The 26,663-nt window shown below is 36.7% G+C and overlaps 3 protein-coding genes across 4 annotated transcripts in view; 2 read left to right on the forward strand and 1 right to left on the reverse strand.

Annotated features, from left to right (window-relative positions):
* The window catches only part of LOC137049119 (deleted in malignant brain tumors 1 protein-like), a 52,215-nt gene extending 41,064 nt beyond the window's left edge, over positions 1-11,151 (forward strand). The window contains 17 exon segments of the mRNA XM_067427503.1: positions 2,835-3,149; positions 4,561-4,878; positions 5,105-5,410; positions 5,923-6,246; positions 6,323-6,640; positions 7,457-7,811; positions 8,077-8,102; positions 8,302-8,616; positions 8,697-8,912; positions 9,011-9,094; positions 9,588-9,647; positions 9,808-9,864; positions 9,947-10,024; positions 10,138-10,197; positions 10,323-10,391; positions 10,591-10,653; positions 10,767-11,151. Coding sequence (XP_067283604.1) covers positions 2,835-3,149; positions 4,561-4,878; positions 5,105-5,410; positions 5,923-6,246; positions 6,323-6,640; positions 7,457-7,811; positions 8,077-8,102; positions 8,302-8,616; positions 8,697-8,912; positions 9,011-9,094; positions 9,588-9,647; positions 9,808-9,864; positions 9,947-10,024; positions 10,138-10,197; positions 10,323-10,391; positions 10,591-10,653; positions 10,767-10,822 — 3,020 coding nt within the window. The 3' untranslated portion in view covers positions 10,823-11,151.
* Positions 11,152-11,292: 141 nt separating this feature from the next.
* Positions 11,293-14,146, reverse strand: ccdc59 (coiled-coil domain containing 59). Its single transcript, XM_067428128.1, has 4 exons — positions 13,837-14,146; positions 13,208-13,553; positions 11,863-11,968; positions 11,293-11,613 (listed from the first exon to the last, which is right to left on the reverse strand). Exons 1-4 carry the CDS (start codon positions 13,988-13,990, stop codon positions 11,449-11,451), a joined length of 771 nt encoding a protein of 256 aa, XP_067284229.1. The 5' UTR covers positions 13,991-14,146; the 3' UTR covers positions 11,293-11,448.
* On the forward strand, positions 14,112-25,146 carry mettl25 (methyltransferase like 25). 2 transcript variants are annotated; one of them, XM_067428127.1, is made up of 12 exons: positions 14,112-14,480; positions 14,837-15,004; positions 15,138-15,256; positions 15,336-15,935; positions 17,299-17,446; positions 20,132-20,226; positions 20,496-20,525; positions 21,024-21,097; positions 21,967-22,060; positions 23,314-23,388; positions 23,466-23,537; positions 24,895-25,146. In XM_067428127.1, exons 1-12 carry the CDS (start codon positions 14,276-14,278, stop codon positions 24,988-24,990), a joined length of 1,776 nt encoding a protein of 591 aa, XP_067284228.1. In that variant the 5' UTR covers positions 14,112-14,275; the 3' UTR covers positions 24,991-25,146. The 2 variants fall into 2 exon arrangements, with proteins under 2 accessions (XP_067284228.1, XP_067284227.1); XM_067428126.1 differs by having other exon boundaries at positions 21,024-21,096; positions 21,963-22,060.
* Positions 25,147-26,663: the final 1,517 nt, after the last annotated feature.

A 26,663-nucleotide genomic window follows, 5' to 3' on the forward strand; every position in this document is an offset into this window, starting at 1 on the left:
GCTTGTAGGTTCCCTATTAATACATGAATGCCAGTGAAACTATGGGTTAGCCATAGCTGTGGTGTCATATGATCAAAATCACATGACCTCTCAAGTGTCCAGTCATATATGAGGGTGGAGGAATCATCAAACCAAGAGGCACCTTATGTGAAAACCAAAGGTCAGTGACAGAGTTTTGACAAACTTGATATTAAAGATTATTAATTAATTTTAAACAAAACAATCATGCTACTTTTGGCCTGTGTATGATTAGCCTAATGTGGGACAGTACTTCAGTCAGTCAAAAATGTGTGGTGGGGCATGGTCTACGGGACAAAAATGGTTATTTACAGGGTTTTAGAGTTATTAATATGCAATATTAGAATGAATTGTGACTCAATGTAGAATCTAGCCTAAAGTTTGTTCAAGCTGTTTTGTTGCAAGATTTTCCATTTTTCCGATCCATTCAAATCTGCCCCTATCACCACTCTCTCACCTCTGGGAACAGTCTGCATCACTTCCTCCAACTCGCTCCAGAATCTGTCTTTCTCATCTTACAACCTACTTGTGGAGCATAGACACTAACAACATTCAACATCACACCTTCAATATCCAGCTTCAGACTCATCAACCTATCTGACACTCTCTTTACCTCCAGAACATTCTTCACAAACTCCTCCTTCAGGATCACTCCAACTCCATTTTTCTTCCTGTCCACACCATTATAAAACAGTTTAAACCCTGCTCCAATGCTTCTAGCCTTGCTCCCTTTCCACCTGGTCTCCTGGACACACAGAATGTCAACTTTCCTCCTCTGCATCATATCTACCAGTTCTCTGCCTTTACCTGTCATTGTACCAACATTCAGAGTCCCTACTTTCAGTCCTAAACACCTGCCTTTCCTCTTCTCTCTCTGCCTACGGACACACTTTCCTCCTCTAACACACTTTCCTCCTCTAACACACTTTCCTCCTCTCCTTCTTTGACTAACAGTTGCCCGATTTCCACCAGAGCCCTGTAGGTCAGCGGCACTGATGGCGGTTGTTGTTAACCCGGGACCCAACCGATCCGGTATGGAAGTCATATTCGTGATTCGCATAATGAATTTGGCAAAATGTTTACATCGGATGCCCTTCCTGACACAACCCTCTCTATTTATCCGGGCTTGGGACCAGAACAAAAGGTACGCTGGCGTGTGACCTCCTGTGGCTATATTCTGATATTCAGATTTCATCAAATTTAATATAACACAACATTTTCTATCAGTTGTTTTTAATGTTACACATGCATTGAGTGAGCTGATGATTTTTTCCTCATAACCTAGGCTATGCTTTTGAGTTTGTTAAATATGTTGTTGAATATGTTTGTTTGATAATATTTGATAATAATGCTGGACCTTAAAGTTAACTAAAGTAAAATAAAATAAAATAAATAATATTTACATATCTAAATTACATGTTTAACAAATAGTGTCCCACTTTACCTGCGTTCACCATCATTCTGCCCGTCTGTGTATTAAAATATATTATAACAGCAAACAAAAGAGTAACACGAATCTGCTATGAAGTGAGCGACGCGTTAAATACTGTGCAATTGTAGGTATAAACAAAATAGCTGTAAACAAAGAAGTGTACTCTTTTTGTAAATTAAATGCACAAAAGAAGACATTTAAATTTTCTGCCCATAAAAATGTATGAGAAGCTCCCTCATGGCCCAGACTCTTTTCTGCTTCTCTCTATAATAAGTGTTTTGCCTCCATCTGCTGGATGAATTACACATTGCAGTATTAAACACATTACAGCTTCAAATGTCTTGGATATAATGCCAAATTAATATATGTGTATAATAACCAATGTTGATTTACTAATGTTGTCTGAAATGTGTGTGTTTGTACACATCCAGTCCAGTTCATTTAGTAATTTATTAACATCATACTGTTAATTGTGCTCTTGGTTAGTAAAATACATTTAATATTATACACATTTGTTTCAGAATAACTTTAAAATGTTCAGTTTATTTTACCTGGTCAAGTATTTAGTGTGTGAAGTAAAGCTTCAGTAGTGAGCAGTCAGTCGTCAGTCTTGTATGTTGTGTGTGAGACTCAGGCTTTGATGCTGAATATAACCTGCAGTGTTTCTGGATCAATCTCCTTTAAGTTTAGTGTGACTTTCTCTCCACGCTGACATATGACTGACACGAGTCTGTCCTCAGTGAAGTGTCTCTTCACGCTGGAGGAGGAGTCCCGCTCATCAGCGCAGATGTTCTCTTGATATATATGGTGAAAATCATAAATGCCTCCTCTGATTTGTCAGTGATTGTGTTTGATGATTTCCTCTGTTGTGTCTAATAAGGTAACAGTGAGTGTCATTGGCAGCTGTGAGAGTCTCTCTCTCTTTAGGGGACTGACAGGAGCCAGTTTCTTCAGTGTGTTTCAGGAGCCGAGGAGAACAGAGTCAAACAAACAGTGTGACGAGCAGAAGAAGATGGAGGGATGTCTGACACTCGTTTTACTCTCCTCTATTCTCACTATAACCACATCTGGTAAGTAATAGACTGTAAAGATGTGAAATTTTACTTGTTCGAATAAGTAGTTTGACTATGATGGCATTAGACAGAAATGGAATAGACGCCTTTGTAATGTCTAAACTAAGATCTTGTGACACTAGACCATTAATTATCAATTACATTTTATAAATTATTTGAGCTTTTACAGGCAACCAGCTCTTACACACTCATGTCTAGCTTTAGTTGTCCAGTTTGAAATATTTATAAATATTTCTATTTACCAACTTTGTGTGATTTTATAGATAATTGTATAATGTTCTACTACTGCTTTCTCTCTCCTTCATGTACAGATTTTGAGACTGTGAGGTTAGTTAATGGTAACAGTCCCTGCAGTGGTCGAGTGGAGGTTTATCATGATGGTCAGTGGGGAACAGTGTGTGATGATGAGTGGGATATGACTGATGCTGCAGTGGTGTGTAGAGAGATAGGATGTGGAGAGGCTGTAGAGGCTGTGGGTAGTGCTCACTTTGGAGAAGGATCAGGACCAATCTGGATGGATGATGTGCACTGTAGTGGATCAGAGTCAACACTGAAGAACTGTAGATCAGGAGGATGGGGTGTTCAAAACTGTGGTCATGGTGAAGATGCTGGAGTCAAATGCTCAGGTGAGCTGCCTCATACACTTTTAACCCTCTGGTCCTCTTTATTTAAGGGTCACATTTATTAATTTGCGTCACAGGAGGAATTCTTCCAGAAACAAAATGCATAAATCTCTCGTCTCAGGGGGATATGAGAGGGGAAGCACAATCATTTGATTATACTCCAGGGTTTCTACTGATACAAAGCCGTATGCTATTCGCTGAAGTAACCCTTTAAGAAATCATGTTAATTTCAAATACTTATATCACTGACAACAGTAGTCCGGCCAGGATTTTGTCATTTAAAAGTTGTTGTTGCAGCCCTCAACTGATGTTGATGTTGACATGTTGTGTTTTGGCCTGAAGCTCCGCCCTCCACCAATCGACCAATCACAAAGTCAGAAGTGTTTGGGCATCCGGGTTGCCAGATCTGCTCTAGTTACCACAGCTGCCGCTACAAACGTTCCTGCTGGATCCTGCAGCCGATCTGGCAACCTCGAGTCAGGGGGGAGGGAGAGAGGGGATAGAGATTACAGTTCCAGTTTTGGCCACAATCTTACATACACTTCCTTTAAAACAGTATTCCATGTTAAAATAGAGACGGGGAATTCAAAAAAAAAAAAAACTGAAGGTAGTTATTGCCCTCTGGTGGCAGTAAAAAAAGAAAAACGGATGTACTGCCCTGTCATGACCACTAGACTCCTATATAACTCTATATAGAGTGGCTTATAAATTCTTTAGTGTTTTTAGACATAAATACTTATTTTTAGATTAGGTACCTTGTTTTGGATTTATACTTACACATTCTCAAAGACTACTTTTTGTCAAGGTTTAGATTTAAAAAAAAAAAAAAAAATTAAATAAAAGAGTGTCTATTTTGCACTCTTGATATTTAAGTGTCACTCCTACATTGCTATGCACTTTTTTCTGGTTCATGGCTGATTTGTGGTTTATATCACCAAAAGATTCCCTGAGTTTTCGTGTTTTTGCGTATTTCCCACTCATTTTCTTTAATTTTTGACCGCGAAGAAGGAGACAAGTGTGACTATTTTTTTACGACCATTTAACATATCCGAATCCCCTCCTTGATTTGTTTGTGTGTTCACATAGATAATGCAACAAAAGTCACCAAGTGTCACACCATTCTGCTGAACAAAAAAAAAAAAAAATTCATAATGTAAAATGTTTCGGTCATTTTTGACCGAAGAGGATATTAACATTGATAAACATTTTATATGAAATTTTAAATGATTGAATATAATTTGTTGTCAGAAGAATTCCTAAACATCTAATTGATGATTAGTGTGAATGAGTATTTTATTGTCTTAACTCAGTATTATCCTTTATAACATCCATTATTAATGTAAAGACTGTTGTTGTATGTCCATATCATAATCATAGTGACAGATGTTCTTCTCTGTTGTGTAAATATAATCAGAAACCATAAACTACGGAAGGTCAAGACTTGTGGACGGGTCTCATCTGTGCTCTGGGAGAGTGGAGATGCTTCTTGTAGGCGGCTGGGGTTCAGTGTGTGCGGCTGCCTTTGACCAGCAGGATGCAGAGGTTGTGTGTAGAGAGCTGGACTGTGGAGCTCCTGTACAGGTGCTGGGAGAAGCTGCTTTTGGCAAAGGAGACGCTCAGATGTGGACACAAGAGATTCAGTGCAGAGGAGACGAGTCTCAGATTCGACGCTGTCCATCATCAAACTCAACTATTATGAACTGCACCCATGACAATGACGTGGGACTGATATGTTCTGGTAAAATGTGAATTTAGCTTTTCTATAGAAAAATCTAATTGTTTCAATGAGATGTATTTTTTTGGTCAGTTTCTTCTTGGTTTGATCAGTTTCAGAAAGCTCTGTGTTCTTTGTCCAGGTTACACTGACCTCAGACTGGTCAATGGTCCTGACATCTGTTCTGGTCGAGTTGAGCGTCAGTACTTCAGTAACCTTTATGTTCTGTATTCAGATTACAAAGATGCCAAACTGATGAACGGCTCAGACTCTTGTTCTGGTCGAGTGGAGCTTCAGTTCCTCAATGATTGGGGCACAGTGTGTGATGCATGCTGGGATATGAGAGCTGCCAGTGTCCTCTGTAGACAGCTGGATTGTGGGATTGCTGTGTCTGTTGTGGGATCAGACTGGTTTGGAGAGGGAAGTGGTGAAATCTGGGCTGATGTGTTTGATTGTGACGGGAATGAAACAAAACTCTCAGAATGTTCCATTTCTTCATTAAGTCAAGCTGAACCTTCTTATAGACGAAATGTTGGAGTCATCTGCTCTGGTTAGTCCATGTTTCTGTGAGAATCACTGATATTACTCTGCTTAAAGAATTTATAGTATAAATACAATATTTCAGTTCTCATCATGCACTGTATTTCACATGTTTATTTCAGACTGAATGATTAATGCCCTTGTCATTTATTTCTGAATTCACTTTTTTAATAAAACCTATGGTAACACTTTACAATAAGGTCTCATTTGTTAACACTAGTCAATGTATTAAGTGACATGGAGTAACAACAAGCAATACATTTGTTTCAGTATTAAGTAATCTTTGTTAATGTTAGTTAAAATGCAGATATTCAGTGTTTGTTCATGTTAATTCACAGTGCTTTAACTCATGTTAACAAACACAACTTTTGATTTTAATAATGTATTAGTAAATGTTGAAATGTATTTTAACTAAGATTAATAAATGCTGTATAAATATTGTTCATACTTAGTTACATTATTAATGTAAAGCATATCATCAAACTTGCACTATTTTAGTAAAACATGAGATCTTCTCCTCAGATTCGACTCTGGCTGTTCATGATGGTCTGGTGCGGTTGTCTGGAGAGAGACAGTGTGAGGGGGAGGTGGAAGTTTCCATCCATCAGGTCTGGAGGAGAGTTCTGCTGGACTCCTGGAGTCTCACTGAATCCTCTGTGGTCTGCAGACAGCTGGGCTGTGGCTCTGTGCTGAACTTCTCCGGCTCCTCTTCATCCAGTCCTGAACTCAGTCATGAGTGTGTGACGGGCTTCCAGTGCTCTGGGAGTGAAGCTCATCTGAGGAACTGCAGCTCTCCACAAACTCTCAACTGCAGCTCCACACAACAGCTGTCAATCTCCTGCCTTGGTGAGAAGAGCAACATCTGGGCAGATTCTTCAGTTGTTAGTGATCAATAATGTGTTTTTCTCTCTCTGAATATCAGGTCACGGGTCCATCAGGCTGGTGGGTTCTGGGGGAGACTGTGCAGGGAGGCTGGAGGTTTTTCACAGCGGCTCATGGGGGACAGTGTGTGATGACTCCTGGGATATTAAAGATGCCCATGTGGTGTGCAGACAGCTGCAGTGTGGAGTGGCCCTCAGTAACCAGCAGGTACCAGCCTGGTTTGGTCCTGGTTCTGGACCCATATGGCTGGATGAGGTGGAGTGTGAGGGGAATGAGACGTCCCTGTGGAACTGCTCTTCTCCAGGCTGGGGAAAACATGACTGTCAACACAAGGAGGATGTAGGAGTCGTGTGCTCAGGTAACTGGTAAAGTAATGTGAATTATTTTCAAATATTTAATTCTTTAAGAGGATCATGTACAGCTGGTAATTTTTGCAAAATAAACTCCAGGATAAGCAGGAGCGAAAGGTTTATTTATCATCTCACTGTTGATGGTCTGACAGACAGCACTGCATGGATTGAGCTATTTTGTAAATATTGATCAAAAGCAAGAATAAGTTTCATAATATATTCTGAAAATATAATTAAATATATATTTCAGATGCTACCAGTGCTGAATTCCAATATTTAATGCAGATCTGTTTCCATCTAGAGTTTAAAGAGATCAGGTTACCTGAGGGCTGTGAAGAGAATGTGAAGGTTTTCCAAAAAAAAATTGTACAAAATATCCCATGTAAGGGATAATGTATGGTTAGTTATTTTTTTACAAAATAAACTCCAGGATGATCAGGAGCTGATAGGTCTTGTATTATCCTGAAAGGGTTTATTTTTCAACATTGACATCTGACTGTCAGTCTGACACAGTGTGGCCATGGAGGATGATCATTTTTTAAATATTTTTATTGACCAAGCAGAATCAAGTAGTATATTTTGTATAATATATTATGAACCTTATGTAAATATACTTTATGTAAAAACAATGTATGTATTAACCTGTTATTTTAGGTCATATTTTTGGTTTAGCAAAACCTGGATTCCAATGGTTTTAATACACCCTTTTCCATATTTACCATGTTTATTCATTGTAGCTTTTTTGTTTAATACATTTTTTTTTTGTTTAATACATCATCCATAATTTATTTAGTTGAAGTTGATTCTCATCTTTTTCTGTCTAGAGTTTAACGAGATCCGGTTAACTGAGGGCTGTGAAGGGAATCTGGAGGTTTTCTACAATGGATCCTGGGGTAATGTGTGCTGGAACCAGATGGAACCAGACACTGTGAGTCTGATCTGTCAGGAGCTGAACTGTGGGAGATCTGGTGATTTGTCTGATTCTACAACAAGACTGGAATCAGCTCCTAACTGGCTGGATAAAGTAAAATGTCGACAACACGATTCAAATCTGTGGCAGTGTCCATCTTCTCCATGGGGACAGAATGACTGTAATGAAGATGAAGTGGCCAAAATCACCTGCTCAGGTGAGATGATATTTAAATTATGTAAGATGTCTCAATATTCATGTTTCTTTATAAATGTGTTTATAATGTGGTGAGAAAATTATTTCTAAAAAAATTAACTTTTAATAAGAATTTAAAGATTTAAAAAGATATTGCACTAAACAGTTCCCCTGTGGGAAGAGACGGTTCTTGTGTCGAGATGTTCTAGTGCCCAGTGATCTGAGGCGCCGTCCAGACTAATGACTCTTGTAGTCTAATATTCAGTTCAATTCATTTTTAATCTCAGTGGAGGAAAATCATGAGATTCCTCGGAGTCGTCTGACATGCTCTACTTCACCATCTCCTCACAAAAGACAGTGTTCAGGTAAGTTTATCTATATATAATTATATATATATATAAGCCCGTGTTTTCCTTTTTAATTATTAATATGTGAATTTAAACAATAATTTATTTGCATTTAAAATCATAATCAAATTCATAAATTGAATCACTCATTTAAAGCCGTCCTGTTTGTAAATGTTGTGCTGAAGCTGGTCAGTGATGGTTGGTGTGTGTGATTTAGAGCATGTTCCTCTCAGACTGAGTGGAGGGGCGGGCCGGTGCTCTGGGAGGCTGGAGGTGTATCATAACGCTGTGTGGGGCTCAGTCTGTGATGATCTGTGGGACATCAGCGATGCTCAGGTGGTCTGCAGGCAGCTGGGTTGTGGAGCAGCACTGAGGGCTGATGGGAATTCAGCCTTTGGTGCTGGTGAAGGTGTTGTGTGGCTGAACAGAGTCGAGTGCAGAGGGAATGAGATTCACCTGTGGGACTGTCCTCTCTCCCTGAAGAACCACACTGACTGCTCCCACAAAGAGCACGCTGGACTCACCTGTGCAGGTCACAGCAACACACTAAGGAATGTTAAATAAATAATTTACTTTGATTTGATTTTAATGTTATTGTGTCCTTTTTAACAGATTTATCAGATTTGTCAGTGTCCACTACTCCTGCCACAACACTATCAGCTTCTCCTCCAGTTCCTCAGACAGTGCGCTCCAGCTCAACATCAGTCACTCCTCCACAAACTCCTCCAGCGTCTCTCTCCGTGCCTGTGATTGTACTGGGAGTTGTGCTCTTACTGCTCTTAGTGCCACTGCTTATACTGATTCAGCAGAACAGAGTGATGAGGAGAGGTAGGAGAGATCCAGAGACTGTCATATTGTGTCTTATTCAGTGTGTGATCAGTCATGTGTTGTGAACTGACAGCAGGTTTGTCTGTCTACACTCACAGCTCTCTCTAAGAGGAGACACAGTATGAAGACTGAGGCCGTTTATGAAGAGATTCATCGCAGACACAATCACTTCACTCAGAGGGGTGAGACATGAGCCATGAATCTTATTTAATATGATTAATTAATAAGAGAGTCTGTCAGACACTTGATGTTCATCTATTATTAGTCCTGTTAAACCTCCTGCTGCAAACCACAGAGCTGCAGGTGCATGTTTATAAGAGTGTGTGCTTGTCAGTGAATGTTTCTTCCTGTGTGTAAATATAGAAGGTAATAAGGAGCGGTTCATATGTTTGTAAGTGTAGCTGCAGGTGTGTGTGTGTGTGTGTGTGTGTGTGTGTGTGTGTGTGTGTGTGTGTGTATTTCTGGAAGGCAGTGAGGAATGGGTTCATGTGAGGATACATGTGTGTGTTTGCTAATAGGCCTAAAACATGAGATTTCTGTCTCTAATGTTTTTAAAATGAAGTAATTATATTCTTGTTGTGTTGTCAGTAACACAATGCTTTATGATCCAAAGGAAATGAGGATTAATTCTGTTATGATGAACATGTTTCTGACTGTTCTGCTCTCCTTTATCAGGGAGTCTCGTCTCTGAAGAACTGCATTCTGGGTATGAAGATGCTGATGAGCTTCTCTCAGGTTAGAGAGCTGAAGTATATTCAAAATATTTCATAAAATAAATAATTTGATTTACACACACACACACACACACACACACACACACACACACACACACACACACACACACACACACACACACACACACACACATATATAACCATTTTTTTTATCTCATTAGAAAAGGATTTCAAGACTGCATATTATGATGATGTCACCAATAGCAGTGGCCTGAAAGGTCAGTTAACTGATCACATGATTTATTGCATATGATTATATCTGTATGTATGTAACACCGAAATATACATATTTTGATGCAGAAGAGATGATGAAGGAAATCACACCGGGATACTATGATGATGTCATCACTGATGGACTGACACCAGATCGTGGGACAGGTGCCGTTCTGTTATTCTGGAATAGGATATGAAATATTTGAAATATATAAAATCTGTGTATGTATAAAAATATACATAATATTTTGTATGAGTGTCTCGTGTTTAATTTGCAGAAGACACACCTGAGAGCTATGATGATGTCATGACAAGCGGACAAAACTCGATCAAAAATGGTGTTTACTTTTTGTTATTGGTGTATTTAACATTCTTTTTATATTGATTTATGATATTATGGGTTTATCCCAATACATTGTATGATATAATGCAACGTTTATTCTGTTTTAATCTTCACGTGTAGTGGACACGCCAGAGCCATATGATGATGTCATCATTGATGGACAGAACTCTCCAGGTGTAACAGGTAAAGGTGAGACACACAGAAGTGCACTTTATTATCAACCGCTTCTAATGAGTGTGTGTTATAGCATTAATGAATCATCAGGACTTTATCAGGAGTAAATCTAACAGTCTCAGACAGTCATGAGAAAGAGATCAATGACATCATCAGTGACACGAGCTGATTTACAGATTATAATGTGAGCTTTTATTTCACATGTGTGTGTCAGAGGAAGATCAGGAGGAGTATGATGATGTGAAGAACAGCGATGAAGATCAGACAAACCTGTTGGGTAAGTTATTGTGACGTTCCTATAGCCGATGTTTTATTTATTTTGCTTATTAAACTAAATCTTAATGTAATTGTAACAGTGAAAACTAAATTTGCTTTTGTTTTTAAAAACAGACTATGATGATGTGGGGGAGGAGTCAAAAAGAGGGAGTGGCCATGTGACTCACTGACCACACCCACTGCCTCTTCATCAAATCAGATGGCAGTTCCTGGAGCTACTGGGAGTTTCTTAAACTGCAGTTAAAGATTCATGTTTTTGTTATCTCAGATATTTTTGCATAAAAGGTTACATGCATTGCAACAAATTTTGCAATCTTTGTATTTTAATATTTGTCCAATCATTTTATATAATTATTTTTCACCTAATAAACAATACCATTAATTCATTATGTTTTTCTCACAAAAATATGTTTTAAAAAGAACAGTTAGAGGGGAAAGAAAAAAAAATTCTGCAAAACAACATAAAATGTAAGGGAACTAAAAACACTGTTTAGTTGCTGGTGGCTTTATCTACCTAAATATAATGACAAAAGATTTACCACTTCATAAATATTACAAGGCATCAGATTTGACATACATTTACAGCTATAGCATTTAGTAGTAGTAATTATTCTATACTGTCAGCTTGAATTAACTGAAGTATAGCATAATTTAATCTTTTATTTACAAGAATTACTGTAATGACAAAGGTATGCACATTCTAATGGTAAAAAAACACTCACCCAAACTTAACATTTTATTGTGTGATGTCCATTTTTACTTTAAAACACTTTAAACAGTTATGTCTGAGACTGAATTATTTGCGCTGAGCTTGAATCTTTTGCAGCAATAGCTCCATCTGCAGGTTGAGGTTGGGCTGACCCTTCTTGGTTTTTCTCTTCAACAGCTGATATGTTGCTATTTTCTTTTCCTTGTATTTCTTCAGAGCTTCCTCCCGCTGAGATTTGTCTTTCAAGAATTCCTACAGCGAGACGCATAATAAAACATGCGTCAATTATTTGCCAAAGAATGTAATAGTGGTGAAAATATGCATGTGTAAATGTCATAATGGATCTTCCTTAATGATGTCACAGGATATTCATTAGGAAAAGGAAAACTGTACAACAATACCATCATACTGGCAGGCTTTAAAGGAACTGCATTTGTAGGCTCTAGTACCAAGTTTACATTTGTTAGATGTACTCATCTTATATTGTTTATATTGCCTCACCTCTTTTTTTCTTGCACGTTCTTCCTTCATCCTCTCATATTCTTGCTTTGTTTTTTGATATGAAGACATTTTATGCTTCCTTTGCATGAACGGGGCATTGTGGGAGCTGATGACACAAATCAGGAATGTGGCTTCAGTGATGCAAATACACTATTGTTTGAAGATAATGATACATAAGACATATGTACACTGATCAGGCATAACACTATGGCCATTCCTAATATTGTGTTGGCCCCCCCTTTTGCTGCCAAAACAGCCCTGACCCATCGATGCATGGATTCCACTAGACCCCTGAAGGTGTGCTGGGGTATTTGGCACCAAGATGTTAGCAGCAGATTCTTTAAGTCCTGAAATTTGCAAGGTGGGACCTCCATGGATCAGACTTGTTTCTTCAGCACATGTCAAAAATGCTCGCTTGGATCGAGATCTGGGGAATCTGGAAGCCAAACTCATGTTCTTCAAACCATTCCTGAATCATTTAGCTTTGTGGAAGGGCGCATTACCCACTGAAAGAGGCCACAGCCACCAGCGAATACAGTTTCCATAAAAGGGTGTACATGATCTGCAACAATGCTTAGGTAGGTGGTACCAAAGTAACATCCACATGGACCACAAGGTTTCCCAGCAGAACATTGTCCATCACACTGCCTCTGCCGGCTTGCCTTCTTTCCATAGTGCATCCTGGTGCCATGTGTTCCCCAAGTCAGCGGTGCACATGTACCCAGCCGTCCACGTGATGTAAAAGAAAACGTTATACATTAGACCAGGCCACCTTCTTTCATTACTCCGTGGTCCAGCTCTGATGCTCACGTGGCCATTGTTGGGACTTTCGGCAGTGGACAGGGGTCAGCATGGGCACCCTGACTGGTCTGCGTCTATGGGGCCCCATACGCAACAAATTACATCATTACACACTGTGTCATCTGTAGATCGTCTGTTTGATCAGACCACACAGGCCAGCCTTCGTTCCCCACTTGCATCACCGAGCCTTGGCCACCATGACCCTGTCGCTGGTTCACCACAGTTCCTTCCTTGGTCCACTTTTGATAGATACTGACCACTGCAGAGGAACACCCCAGAGCTACAGTTTTGGAGATGCTCTAACCTAGTCGTCGAGCCATCACAATTTGGCCCTTGTCAAACTCTCTCAAATCCTTACACTTGTCAATTTTTCCTGCTTCTATCACATCAACTTTGATCGAGGACAAAATGTTCACTTGCTGCCTAAAATATCCCACCCACTAAACAGTTGCTGGGATTTAGAGATAATCAGTGTTATTGACTTCACCTCATTATGTTATGCCTGATCAGTTTAATATGTATGTATATAAAGCTTTTAATGTACCTGTCAGACTGTGCTGGTTTATTAGATGAATCAGGGGTGGAAGTTTGGTCAGTCGCTGTGTTGAAGATTTGTTTCTCAGGAGAATCTAAAGAATCGAACCTCATGTTTTGTTCATCATCTGCCTCTGTCTCTTTATCCAGTGCTCTCCCTTCACATCTTTTCTTCTTTTTTTCCTGTTCTTCTTCATCTAGTCGTACACTTTCAGCCAGGTACAGATGTCTCAAATGCTCTGGATATTTCTCCTCTAACTGGACTTTTGATGCTTGCTTTTTCTTCCTCTCTTTTCGAAGAAGTTTGTTGTATTCATGCCTTACTTTTTCCTTCCTTTTGAAGGCAAACCCTTGACCTGAGGAAGCACGAGACAGTAATCAGATTCAAATAGTATGCATTGTATAAAATAAATACATTGCAATTTTAGTCCTTTATTATGGATTATTACGGATCTATTACGTTACTCAAATATACATTATTGCAATCGTGGCACGTGCATTGTACACTCGATTTTTAAGGGTGGGCTGTCTCATCTCATACATCTTTGTCATTGCCTCTTTTAGAAAATGTGTTTTATCGAAATACATTTACTTAAATGTTAGGTATTTATGTGGCTAGGTTTAAAGTCAACTACTCACCTTCTGTTAAACTACCATCGAAAACTTTGTTCTCCTGAACCCATTTTCTTTTTCTTTTGGCGTTGTGTGATAAACCGCCATTAATAAATTTGTTATTAAAGTGTTTTCCTCTAAACGGGCCTTGACTTTTTGAGTTGTGTCTTAAAGGTGCCATGTTTTACGCTAGTATGTGGACAAGACGGATGCTTCTCGTCTAGAGGCGCACAATAATGACGAACGCATGGTCGTAAGGCATTACTAATCAAAATAAGCACCATTTGTGTGAGGGCAATGTATTCTGCCCATTGAAAAAACGCTGTTTAGCACACCCAACATGGCGGCGCATTTGGTCGCTCAGAGGACTCACATCCTGATTTGACTACTTATGTCTTAAATATAGAAAATGTGTCAACAGCTGCAGCTGTCTCGTAATTTTCTCACTTTTCCATGCCCGTGAACAATGGCATTTAATGACCTGCCTATCGACACTTTAAAAAGGAAAATAGACGAAGCTCAGCGCTTTCTATCCATATCGTTAAGCATCTCGAATGCACACACAGTGGACTTTTACACGCGTGATGTCTGGAGCACGTTTATGTGTGTGAGTCCAGAAGAAGTGTTGTGTGCTATAAGTTCCACGCATGACCGCATGGGGGCGGTAGAAGGTAAGATGCTCTCAATCTGGTCATCCTTTTATTATTATTTGCATAGTATGTACAAATATTAATTTGCAATATATAACGTGAAAGGGCGATTCTGAAATCCACTGCCGCTTCAATGTACCTGTATGTATATCCTAATTAAATTCATAATCCTTAATCAATAGTTATCTTCCTATATTATTATAATGATTCTTTTCAGTTTGCTGATTTTGCTTTTAGTTTCTTGTTTTCTAAAGTGTGTAGTTGGTCAAAAAAGAGATGTTAGGAAAAAATAAATTTCAATGCTTTTAAGTTCCCCCGAGATACGTTCTGTTAATAATATAAGCTGTATTTCATAGTAATAGTGTTTTTGCTTTTAGAGAAGGAAAACACTACCTTTGGTTTCTGCAATGCTTCAAAGAAGCTGGTGGACATATCAGCCCTGCTGAGGGCAGCAAAAGCCCACAGTTTACCGGGTCTGGGGGTCTGTATGCAGCTGGAAGAGCTGATGCACAATCTGACACTGATATATGGAGAAACTATAGTGGGTAACTGCAGTCACACCAGCAGCACTGAAAAACACATTTATATTCCACTCTGGAGCTTTATTGTGATTGTCATGCATGTCACATTCAGGTTATTACAAGGTTCTATCTCATGTATTGTCTGTCATTTTCCTAGGGGATTCACCAGATAAAGCTCTTGTTCCAGATGAGTTTATGAACTGTAAGAAGGCCCATGAGGTGCAGGCAATGTCTGAGGTTGTGGCTAGTTTGGCCGAATGCTGTCGAGTCAAACAGGTAAGGACATTTAAAATGTTGTTAGGTTACATGTTTTGTTCTGAATTGCATTTTTTCATCATCTGTTTCTTCATCTCAGGTGATAGATGTGGGCTCAGGGAAAGGCTACCTGTGCTCCTATCTATCCATGCGGTTTAACCTACAGGTTTTCGGTATCGACTCCTCCAGCACCAACACACACGGAGCTCAGGAGAGGAACAGGAAGCTGAAGAAGTTTTCCAAAGCATATCAGAAACAGATCCGAGCCAGTGGGAATCAAGCTTTAGACAGCGAGGATGGGAGTAAACAACACAGCAGAAACTGCGAAAACAGAAATGGCAACGAAAATTTTATTACAAAGGAAAAGGGAAGGTTTGTGGCTGAAGCGGAAACCAGTGATTTTTCAAAACAAGTCGGCAGTGATTTATCCGCTTCAGATAATGCCACTTTAGACCCCAGTGATTCGGATGCAGGAAGCAGCTTCCTCAGCATGCTGTCTCTAGACGTCATAGAGGACGCTTCTCCTCGTGTCCACCCCAGCCAGCTGAGCCTGGAGGAAAGAGAGAGGAGGAAGAGGGAGAATCTGGAGAGGAAAGCTCGAGAAGGGAGGGGGAAGGACAGCGACAGAAGCCTGTTTTCCCCTCTGACCTCATACGTCACTGCAGAAACGGAACTCAAGACGCTGATCACAGAGCTGGAGGTGAGTGAGTCATGACACAGGGGAGAAAAATACTGAAATAATAATTTATAATTCACTATGAAATTGTTAATAATATATTTTAGAATTAATTAGGGTGGGTTCAACTAAGGGAGAATTTTTTATAATGATAATTTATAATTTACTATACAATAATTAATAATTCATTTTGTAATAAGGGGTTTTTTGAGCCAAGGGAAAAAAATGTTTTAAAATATAAAATAATCATCATATAATAAATAATGGATTGTTCATTTTAAAATAAAACAACCAGGGGTGAAAGATATAAAACAATAATAATAAAGTAACACTGAATAATTATTACATTTATTAAATCTATAGATTTGTTAATTTAAATGTTAAAAGTTATTAAATCAATTGTTTAATTAATTATCCAATAATATTAATAATAATAATAATAATACAACAATAATAAACAATAATAAAAACAAATATTATTATTATATTATTATTATTTATGAAATGTATTATTTTATAAAGAATGTTAATTGCTGTTGTTCATTTATTAAATAAAATATTTCCTTCATTATTTTATATGTTCTGTATTATTATTATTATTGTTATTATTAATAAATAAAGTGTTAAGCAAATAATTGATTTAATAAATTAAATTATATTACAATTGTAATTGTTATTATTACTATTGCTAATACTGCTACTACTACTAATAGGCTATTAATAATAACTATATTAATAATAATAATTATTATTAAATACAGATTTCTTCTTTTATATTATACTATTTTCACAGTATAAATGAGTCTTAAATATATGTGGATCCCGTTTCCTCCACTAAATAAGTTAATTATGAGTAGTTGCGACTTTTTTTCCTCACAATTGCGAGTTATAAAATCACAATTCTGAGATATAAACTCGTAATTGCGTGATATAGTCAATTTTGACTGGGAAAAAAAAGACAGAATTGTGACTTTATGTCATGCAATTGTGACTTAATGTAACTTTATATAACTTTTTTTCATTGTGAATGTGTTGTGAATTAATTTAATATGATATTCTTTAAAGATCAAATCATTTATGAGTCCTAAACTCATATAAAAGCACAAGAGACACGCTGTGCTGTGATAGTTGTCCAGCTGCGGGCTGATTATAGAGCTGAAGTTGTATCATTGCTGTTTCAGCTCAGCGAGACGCCTGCGATTATCCTAATCATGTTAATTAGATGAAATTAAGCTCAAGAATGGAGAGGGACTTGGACGTGTCAATAGCAAATTATTTATGATCAATGAGAGATGGCAAACGGTCCGTGTTGATTTCACCAAATTACCCTTTTCTCTCTCTCTCTCTCTCCCTCTCTCCCTCTTTCTTCTCTCTGGCCGGTCCCCAGGATGCAGTTCTGGTTGGCCTGCATACGTGCGGAGATTTGGCTCCCAGCACTCTGCGGATGTTCAGGGCCAAACAGGAGCTGCGGGCCGTTTGCAGTGTGGGCTGCTGCTACCACCTGCTTTCTGAAGAGTTTGATCAGGACAGACAGGGTAAGAACACACATTCCTGTTCATACACACATTAACAGATCAGTCTCTGTCAAACTGGGTGCTCAAATCCTCAAACAAGATGAGATGTGTGGAATTGTGTTCTTTCCAGTAATGCGCAGCCGTCTGCCAACCCTTGGTCAAAATAAATGTATTTAAAAAAATATTATTATTAAAACCCTTGGACTTACTGTGCAATATTTAAATATTTGATCTTTTAGATAATATTGATGATAATTACCTCTCCCTTTGCACTACTATTTAATTCTATGTTGTTACGTTTCTTGCTGGTACTGAAAAGGAGTTGCTCTTAATCTCATTGTGCATGTGTATAGTGACAATAAATGGCATTTCATTTCATTTTAAATAAAAAAATGTTATTTAATAATAATAATAATGTGTAAGATCCTAATAACATCCTAATAATTATTAAAATTATTATAATTATGATACATTTTACTAAATATTTATTAAATAATTCAATATTTCATTAATAATTTAATTCAGTATTTTAATAGTTATTTAACAATAATTATTGTTATTATTATTATCAAAATAATAATTATTTTGAATAATAAATATAACTATTTTTATAGTATAAATTAAAATTAAGGTTATAATTAGGTATAAATATAATTATATAATTATTATTATTATTATTATAATAATTCATATGAATATTAAATAATGTATTAAATAAAGAGCCCTGTGCCAATCCTGGTTCATACATGCTGAAAGTCTTTAGGGTCAAAATATCATATTTTGTGTTCTGCAGATGAAATTAAGAATTGTAATTTTTTTGGGTGAACTGTCTCTTTAAGACATGGTGCTAGTCCCAAGAGAGCATGTGGTTTCTGTCTTTCTCTCTCTCTTTCCCTTTCTCGTAGACACTTACTCTGAGGAGACATTGCAGAAAGGATTGAGTGCCTACAAAATATGATATTTTGATCACATAATTACTGTCGATTGAGTCGGCGTCCAATGCCATGAAACACAGCAGGACTACAATAATGTCTCATTGTCTTTTAAAGCCTGGCGATCACATCAGAGCTAGAACACATGAAGTGTGTTGAAATGCTGGACTGACATCACAAACACCCTCCGCTTCCACACACTGTTTGATCTCACTAAATCAAAAAGAGTCAGTACAGCATGTGGCGTTTTTCAGCATGATGATGTCAGAGTTTTCAGGGCTTCAGCGGCTCGCTTTACAAGCACTTTTGTTCTGAAGAAGAAACAAAACGGAATGAAACAAATAGAGTACAGTGGTAACACACATTGTGTGTTTTAGTCAAAAACCTGGCCTGATTACAGCATCATGCTGTGTGATTAAAGGTGAAGCGTGTCATTTTTGTGCCACTAGCAGCACCCCACAGTTACAAAGATTTTGCATTGAGTTTTGCATCCCTGATCAAAATTAACAGCCTTATACCTTTTCTATGATCTCTCTGCAAAGGGCTGCGATTAAAAGACCCCATGCAATGTCTCCTGCTGAAACAGGAAACAGGAAGTCCCACCCACAAACATCATTAGTTTAGCAGTCAAACTTTGAATGGCACACTGTCCTTCTCTCAGTCCATTTTTAACACACAGCTTATTCTGTTACACACACACATACACACACACACACACACACACACACACACACACACACACACACACACACACACACACACACACACACACACACACACACACACACACACACGTACATACATCTGGTTTACTATCTTTTTGGGAACCTTCCATAAATGTAATGTTTTTTGTGCAAACTGTATATTCTTTCCCCGTACACTACCCCTACCCCTAAACATAACCATCACACAAAACTTTTGCATTTTTACATTTTCAAAAAACTCATTTTGTACGATTTATGTTTCCTCATGGGGACCTCACTTTAGTGTCAATGAGTTAAATACTCAAGTCCCCATGAGTCAGTGTGCATTCAGTTTGAAATCCCCACCGGGATAGAAAACTTTAACACACACACACACACACACACACACATTTCAGGCCTGATCTGGACTCTGCATCTTATTCTGTTTGGCATGGTTTAGATTAGCATGGTATCTGGAATAAACAGTGTTTATCTGCACCACAAATAGGCTCCAAACCAAAGTGTGGGTCTCGTTTGAATGGCATGTGTTCAACAGGTTCTCATCCGCAAAATGTTCAGTGTTCAAAGATCTGCTTTAGTTTAGACATACACTAAAAAGTTTGGGGTCTGTAAGATTTTTAATGTTTTTAAAAGAAGTCTCTTATGTTATCTTATCCTAACTCATGTTATCGTATGCTCTTATGTTTATAATTTATCATATAAACAGTAAAAACAGTAATATTGTAAAATTATTTAAAATAACTCTTTTATATTTTAATATATTTTCCAATGTATAAATAAATTCCTTTGATGGCAAAGCTGCATTTTCCATTTGTCCCGGCCTCACTGTCATATGATCCTTCAGAAATCATTCTAATATGCTGATTTGCTGCTGAAGAAACATTTCTTATTATCAATGTTGAAAACAGTGGAAAAACATTTTTTTCCTCCAGTCTATTTTAATGTAATGCTTAATAAAAGTTTAATTTATTTAAAAAACAAATAAAATCTTACAGACCCCAAACTTTTGAACAGTAGTTTATGCTAAAAGGTGTTTGATTCTTCTTCTCTGTTTTTTTGATGTTGGTCAGGGTGTGTTAGTGGTGTGTGTGGTTTCCCCATGAGTCAGTATCTAAAGGATCAGGCCTGTTTCTGTGGTCGAAATGCCAGGATGTCAGCGTGTCTCGTAAGTCTGCCTCACACGTCACTAAAACATCTCACATTGCCCACGCATCTTCAACCACATCCTTTGCTTATAAGCTGAATGTTATATAAAATTTTATTTATGATAATTAGGTGACTTAAAAAAATAATTAAAGATAAACAGTGAATCTGCTATTAAATTACAAAGCTATGTGACCATGTGTTAAGTGTCTCTACTGCCTCAATTCAAGCTTGTTTCCAGCAGGCTTGACTAATGTTGAGCTCTTCACAAACTAATTTTCCCCCTCTCAGGCTCTGGAGAGGGTGTCTGCCGGAGGAGGGGTAAGTACTTGATTGTGTCATATCATATTAATATTAATATTTCAATTAAAATTCCATTTCCCCTGTAGGATTTGCATATAAGGAGTGCAGTCTGATGCGACCAGAGCTGTTTGCACAGCTGATTGTAATGTGTCGGTCAGGCTTGAATGCCACAACGTACAGCATATGCTGCTCTGCATATTTATGTGATTTAATTAGATGCGCTGTTTTTTAATGAGATTTTTTTCTCACATATAAATGAATGAAAGTTCAGAGGTGAAGCGGTCAGCACAAACAATCTCTCTGTGCTGTCTTCTGTCCGGCTGATTGTTTGTATGACATAATCGTAATGGAAAATGTGACGCAATCTGTTTTTAAAGTTACCAGAAAATGGGACATACACATTCACATACAACATTCAAATGATGTCATTAAAAAAAGTATGTATTGCATAAATCAGCTTTGAAAGTAAACAAAATAGTTTGGACTGTGGTTAACAGGGTTTCTTGACTGTTACAGCTGCCTATGGAGTCACTTTTTTATCGGGCGGTTCTCCATGTTATTTTACAGGATCACTACGATTGCTTTAAAAGGTATCCATCATATGTACCACCATTTGCTTTATACATTTTGTGTCATATTTATAGCATAATATATTTGTTTTGTTACTGTGGTATGCATGCATGATATTAATTATAACAGCTCTGTTTGTTTAATGGCTTTTACATGCATATAAAGTGTGTACATTTTCATGGTTTAAAGTGAAATTAGCAAAATAGGGGCACTTGAACTAAATATTACAGGTTTGGCAGTTAATTATAGTTCTATACAAAACCCTAAAAATCAGTTTGTGGTCCTATATTTGAAAACACTCCATAAAAACCGGAAACATATAGCATGGACCCCCCGATGAGCCACTCTCAGTGTGAAACACACGCATTGACAAATATTAAGCTCTCTCACTGACGCCGTTCCCCTCACAAACAGCAGGATCAGATATCTTATCGACAGCACTCTCACCACACATCATCCGCTCATTAGACAGAAAACAAACGCCTGTCTCTGTTTTAGTCGCCGGAGAGCTTTAGCAAACTAGAGGAGAGAATAAAGAGGCTCCAGATTCCCTCCAGTACTTCCTTCCTTTTGCGGAGGCTGAGAAATGTTTATGGAGATATTTGATCATGACTGCACAGAGCAGATCTGAATCAGCGGTGACTGATGCTCGTGACTCAAACCCTAAAGCCCTGTTTTCAAGTTTAATAAACTCATGTGAGTCAAAGCCAAACCATCAGGTTACTGTAATGTGCAAGTCAACAAAGAGTGCAAAGTTCACCCTCTGCATGTGACTTACTGTCTTATTACATTAATATCAGTCTCTAAATTCTATTAAACATCAATTAATATACATCTAAAACACATTGTTAGTTTATTTGATGTGATGTATTTTGTTTTCTTTTGGCAGTGAGAAACGTGTTGGGAACGTGTACTCCAAAGCCTCGTCGTTTGTGGACTACGTCAGACGGGCTCTTAGGAAGCTGGATCTGGATGAGACTAAAGTAATAACTGATTGTTCTCATATTACGTTTAATCTTTGCTCAGTCTGCCCACATGCATCAGAATTACACCACAATGAAACTAATGAGATAAACAGACTAAAGTATGTTTGACATGTAGGGAAATGTGGGCACAGAGTGCAAGAGACTATTAAAAAGGCATCAGCAGACACAGACAAGATCAGTGGACTTTACTGTAAACCTGATTTTAGGGGAGAAATGGGCATATTTAAAGTTTTAAATTTTATATTTTGCTATATTTTTAAAATATGTATACATACTTTTATGAATTAATATATCTGCATTAAATAGAACATATAAATTAAATATTACATATGTTTTTAAAATGGAACATTCTTTACATTTTTATTTAGCAAAATTGTATGTCTTAATATATGTATGTATATTTTATTTGTTATAAATTAATTAATTTATATTTGTTTAGATGTTTATGTTATAATTATTTTATTTAAATTTATTTACATAGTACATTCATATTTAAAATTAATTATTTTTATTTAATAAGTTTATATTTTGTAATATTTTAAATGTTTTTATATATATATAAACTTATTAGCGTATAGTTTATATGAATTCATTAAATAGACTATATTAATATATATTTGTATATAAATGAAATATTACACATGTATTTAAAATAGAATATGTATTTACAAATGTATGTAATGTTGATTTGACAACCATTTATATATATTTTAAATATTAGATTTTATAAAGTAATTAAAATTGTATTTAAAAAGGAAAATATTTTCTTTATTTATTGTTTATTTTTATGTACTATTTTGAAATTTTATCTTATTTTTATAATTTTTATATTTATAAATTATATTTTCAACTTTATATTCATGTATATTTTATTTTTAACAAAATATTACATGTGTTTATGTGTATATACTACAGCACAGATTATATAAATATTTATATAAACATATTAAATACATGAATTAATATATCTATGCATACTTTTATATAAATTATATTACATTTGATTATTTTATTGAATTGTTTATTTTGTAATATTTTTAATGTATATACAGTATGTATGTATGTATATATGTATATGTATATATATATATATATATATATATATATATATATATATATATATATATATATATATATATATATATATATATAATATTCGTTCTGGACTGGTTGATGAATAGGACATGATCTCGTTCCTTTTATCGTTTTAAAATCATTGAGTGTAAGTCCATATCTCTTGTTCTCTTCAGCTGTCTGACGCCGATATTCAGTGCTATCATGATCGATACACACCCAGAATGAATGAGATGGTGGCTTTTAACATGGTGAGCATCATAGAAAGTTGTATGTTCATTATTTTTTAATCGCTATATCAGTCTGTCTCGTTCTGTTTCTACCTCAGTTGAAAGTAACCTTGGCTCCATGCATAGAGGGTCTCATCCTCCTGGACCGACTTTGCTACTTGAAAGAGCAGGTAAAAAAAAATGTTTTTGTCAAGGCAGATAACACAGTAGCGGGCCCGTTCACTCACAATTGTATGTTTATACCCCCTATTTGTGTATGCTGAGATTTTAATCCTCAAATAATTAGAGAACTGTGAGGGGCTTTTGTTTCAGGCTTTACTTCAGAGCCACAGCACAGATTTCCCTAATCAAACACTTTTACAAACAGACATTATCCACATATAGCAGCTCCAAAACAGTCAAAAATGTTTTTTTAAGGGATTCCAACATACAGGAGTGCAGAGGTTTTAAGTTACACCTCCATTTCCCTCTTGCACACCAGGCTTTGAACATAAAACCACAAACAAACCTCCTCGAGCCGACAGTGTCAGACTCAGCCATCTGTGAAGATTGTTAGACTGCAAATATAGAGCATGACAAAATCATTTTGTTTATAGTCACAAAACAGTGACAGTGTGCTTCTGTGGGAATAATTTCCACATAATCTTACAGGGTTCACTTATCAGTCATGTAACGTAAAGCAAGTAAAACATCTCCAGTGTCAGATCTGTGTTTTTCTACAGAGGTCGATGATTTGTGTCTGTCAGACATTAAAGGGCTTGACAACATGATAAGGATTCACATCGACGGCTCTCTGAAATACACTGAGTATGCTTTACAGTTTGGCCTGGGGATAGTTTTGTGCTGTATAAACCATTTCATAACACGGTACTCTGGGTGTTCTGCCAAGTGTATTAACGTGCCTTGGTCAGTGATTATAGAAAGCTGTAAAATGGATTTTGGGTTAAAACAAGCTTCAGTTAAGATTATTATTGGACCTAAGCAATTTTTTTTATTATAGATATTCTTTGAGCTGAACATAAAGGATGGTTCAGCTAAAATAATACTCTAACTGGACATAAACACAAACAGAGTTCAAACCCGTGTGATTTGAGTCCTGAACAAACTGACCTTATGATCCACTTGAATTAAAAACATGCATCATGAACAGTCGAATGAGCCTGTCTTTAAGAAATCAGATACAATATCAGAACAAATGATTTGAACTGATTCTTGTTTGAATATCAAAAAATACACAGCACAACCAGTGTAGTCTCACTGCCGAACTATTGATTCTTATGATTTGGTTATTTTTAGTAAATCAAACTCACACAGCGAGATCAGTATAGCCTGATAGACTGCAAGTCAGGTTCCCCGATTTTTATATTGAGAAAAGTTTCTAGAGGAACGCAAAACTTTTGTGAGAGAACGAAAAAGCATTTTTTTAAAAATTCCTAGCATCTTGTTATCATCATGTACCTCTAGGGGCTCCGTGGATTTCAGAGTGTCACAGTTAATTCTACATTTAAACGGGCTCTTTCGTTACAGGAGAATGTTTCTCATTCTGCGCTGGTTCAGCTCTTTGACCCGCTCCAGTCCCCGAGATGTTATGCTGTTGTCGGTATAAAGGAATCAACAGTCTGAAGACCAACGGCACTAGTCCTGCTGTTTAGTGTAATTTATTGATTCAACAACTGTATAGTCTTTATTTTCTACTATTAAATATTTTGTTTTTAAAGTTCAGATTCTAAATTAATTGTTGTACATTTTTTTAAACCAACAATAAAAATGCTCTTTTACGTCATTTTTTATTGTTTGCTAACACACATTCATATAGTTCATTCACCAACTACACAATCTCAAAACTACACAAACTCAAATTTCCACAAATTCTCTTTTATCATAATCAAACTTTGAAACAAAAATCCTTATGAATACACAGATTCATTGTCTGGCTATCACCAGACCAAGCTCAATTCACTGCAAAAAAAAGCTTTCCTTAATTAGTATTTTAGTCTTGTTTCTAGTCCAAACGTCTAAAAATTCTTAAAACAAGGCATACTTACTTGACAAGCAGACGTATTTTTTTTGTTTTGGGAAAAAATAACAGAACTAAGAGAGTTTTTGCTTAAAATAAGCAAAATAATCTGCCAATGGGGTAAGAAAAATAAATTTAATTCAAACAGAAAACAATATTATTTTTATGACCCCATTGGCAGATTATTTTATGTAATACATTTTTAACAGAGAGTTAAAAATTAACTCTCTTAATTTTTAGCTATTTTTTCCCAAAACAAGAAAATAATTTTTACTTGTCTAGTAAATGCCTCTTAATGTAAGAATTTTTAGATATTTTGACTAGAAACAAGACAAAAATACTAAGTAGGAAAAGCATTTAAGATTGAACATTGGTCTGGGGAGTCTGCTCTGTATTTTCTCCTGCACAATATGTGATATATAAGCATTATTCTAATGACTCTGTATGCAATTGGATAGTCCTTCAACCAATCAGACCACAAGAGGTGTGATCAGCGGGCGACCCATTGTCTCTCTTATTTGCCATCGTGTTAAGGCAGCCTGTGATTGGTTCCCACATAAGTGTTACAGAAGCAGTAGAGAGATTAAACATAAAACCTCAAACTCAACAAAAGTGTAACAGAAGCAGTAGAAATGATTGCACAGGTTTCCAGACTCAAATCGCTGGCGGATCAGGCTGGGGTTACCCAGTCTAACAGATTCATCCACTGCCTAGAGAACACTAATAAGATCAATTCAAAACACTATAAAATCTCCTTTTGGGAATCACAAATCATTTTGCAAGTCAGTGTCCTCTAGAGGGGAAAGTTATAATGATTTATAAACCACCATAATGAAATTTAAAGAATAAGCTTTAAGAAAAGTTTGTTTTCATTACAGTTGAGATCTTACAGTATTTTTTACAGTACCAATTGGGCCAACTGAATCAGTTGTTAGCAACTGAGAAAAACTATAGTTTTATTTTACAAAAATGATCTGAAATATAAATGGTTAAAATAGAGTATGTTGCGGTTCACAGTAAATTAAAAGCGGTTTTGAATTCATTCCAGCTGCTCCAAAAAACCTGGCTGTATTAGTCTCTGGATCGGTTCAGTTATGATGCATAACAGATCGGTCTGCAGCTTAAAGCATGAAAAGATAGAGTGATCAATGGGATGCAGAACGTTGCTTTTAGTGTTCATTAGTCTGACTGGTTAATACATCAGCCTTCAGCCAGCCATACGAGGACATCAGTCACACTTGAGACGTCTTGTGCTTCCACTTATTTAACACACCATTAA

The sequence above is a fragment of the Pseudorasbora parva genome, chromosome 20 (genome assembly GCF_024679245.1).
Source record: "Pseudorasbora parva isolate DD20220531a chromosome 20, ASM2467924v1, whole genome shotgun sequence".
NCBI classification, from domain to species: domain Eukaryota; kingdom Metazoa; phylum Chordata; class Actinopteri; order Cypriniformes; family Gobionidae; genus Pseudorasbora; species Pseudorasbora parva.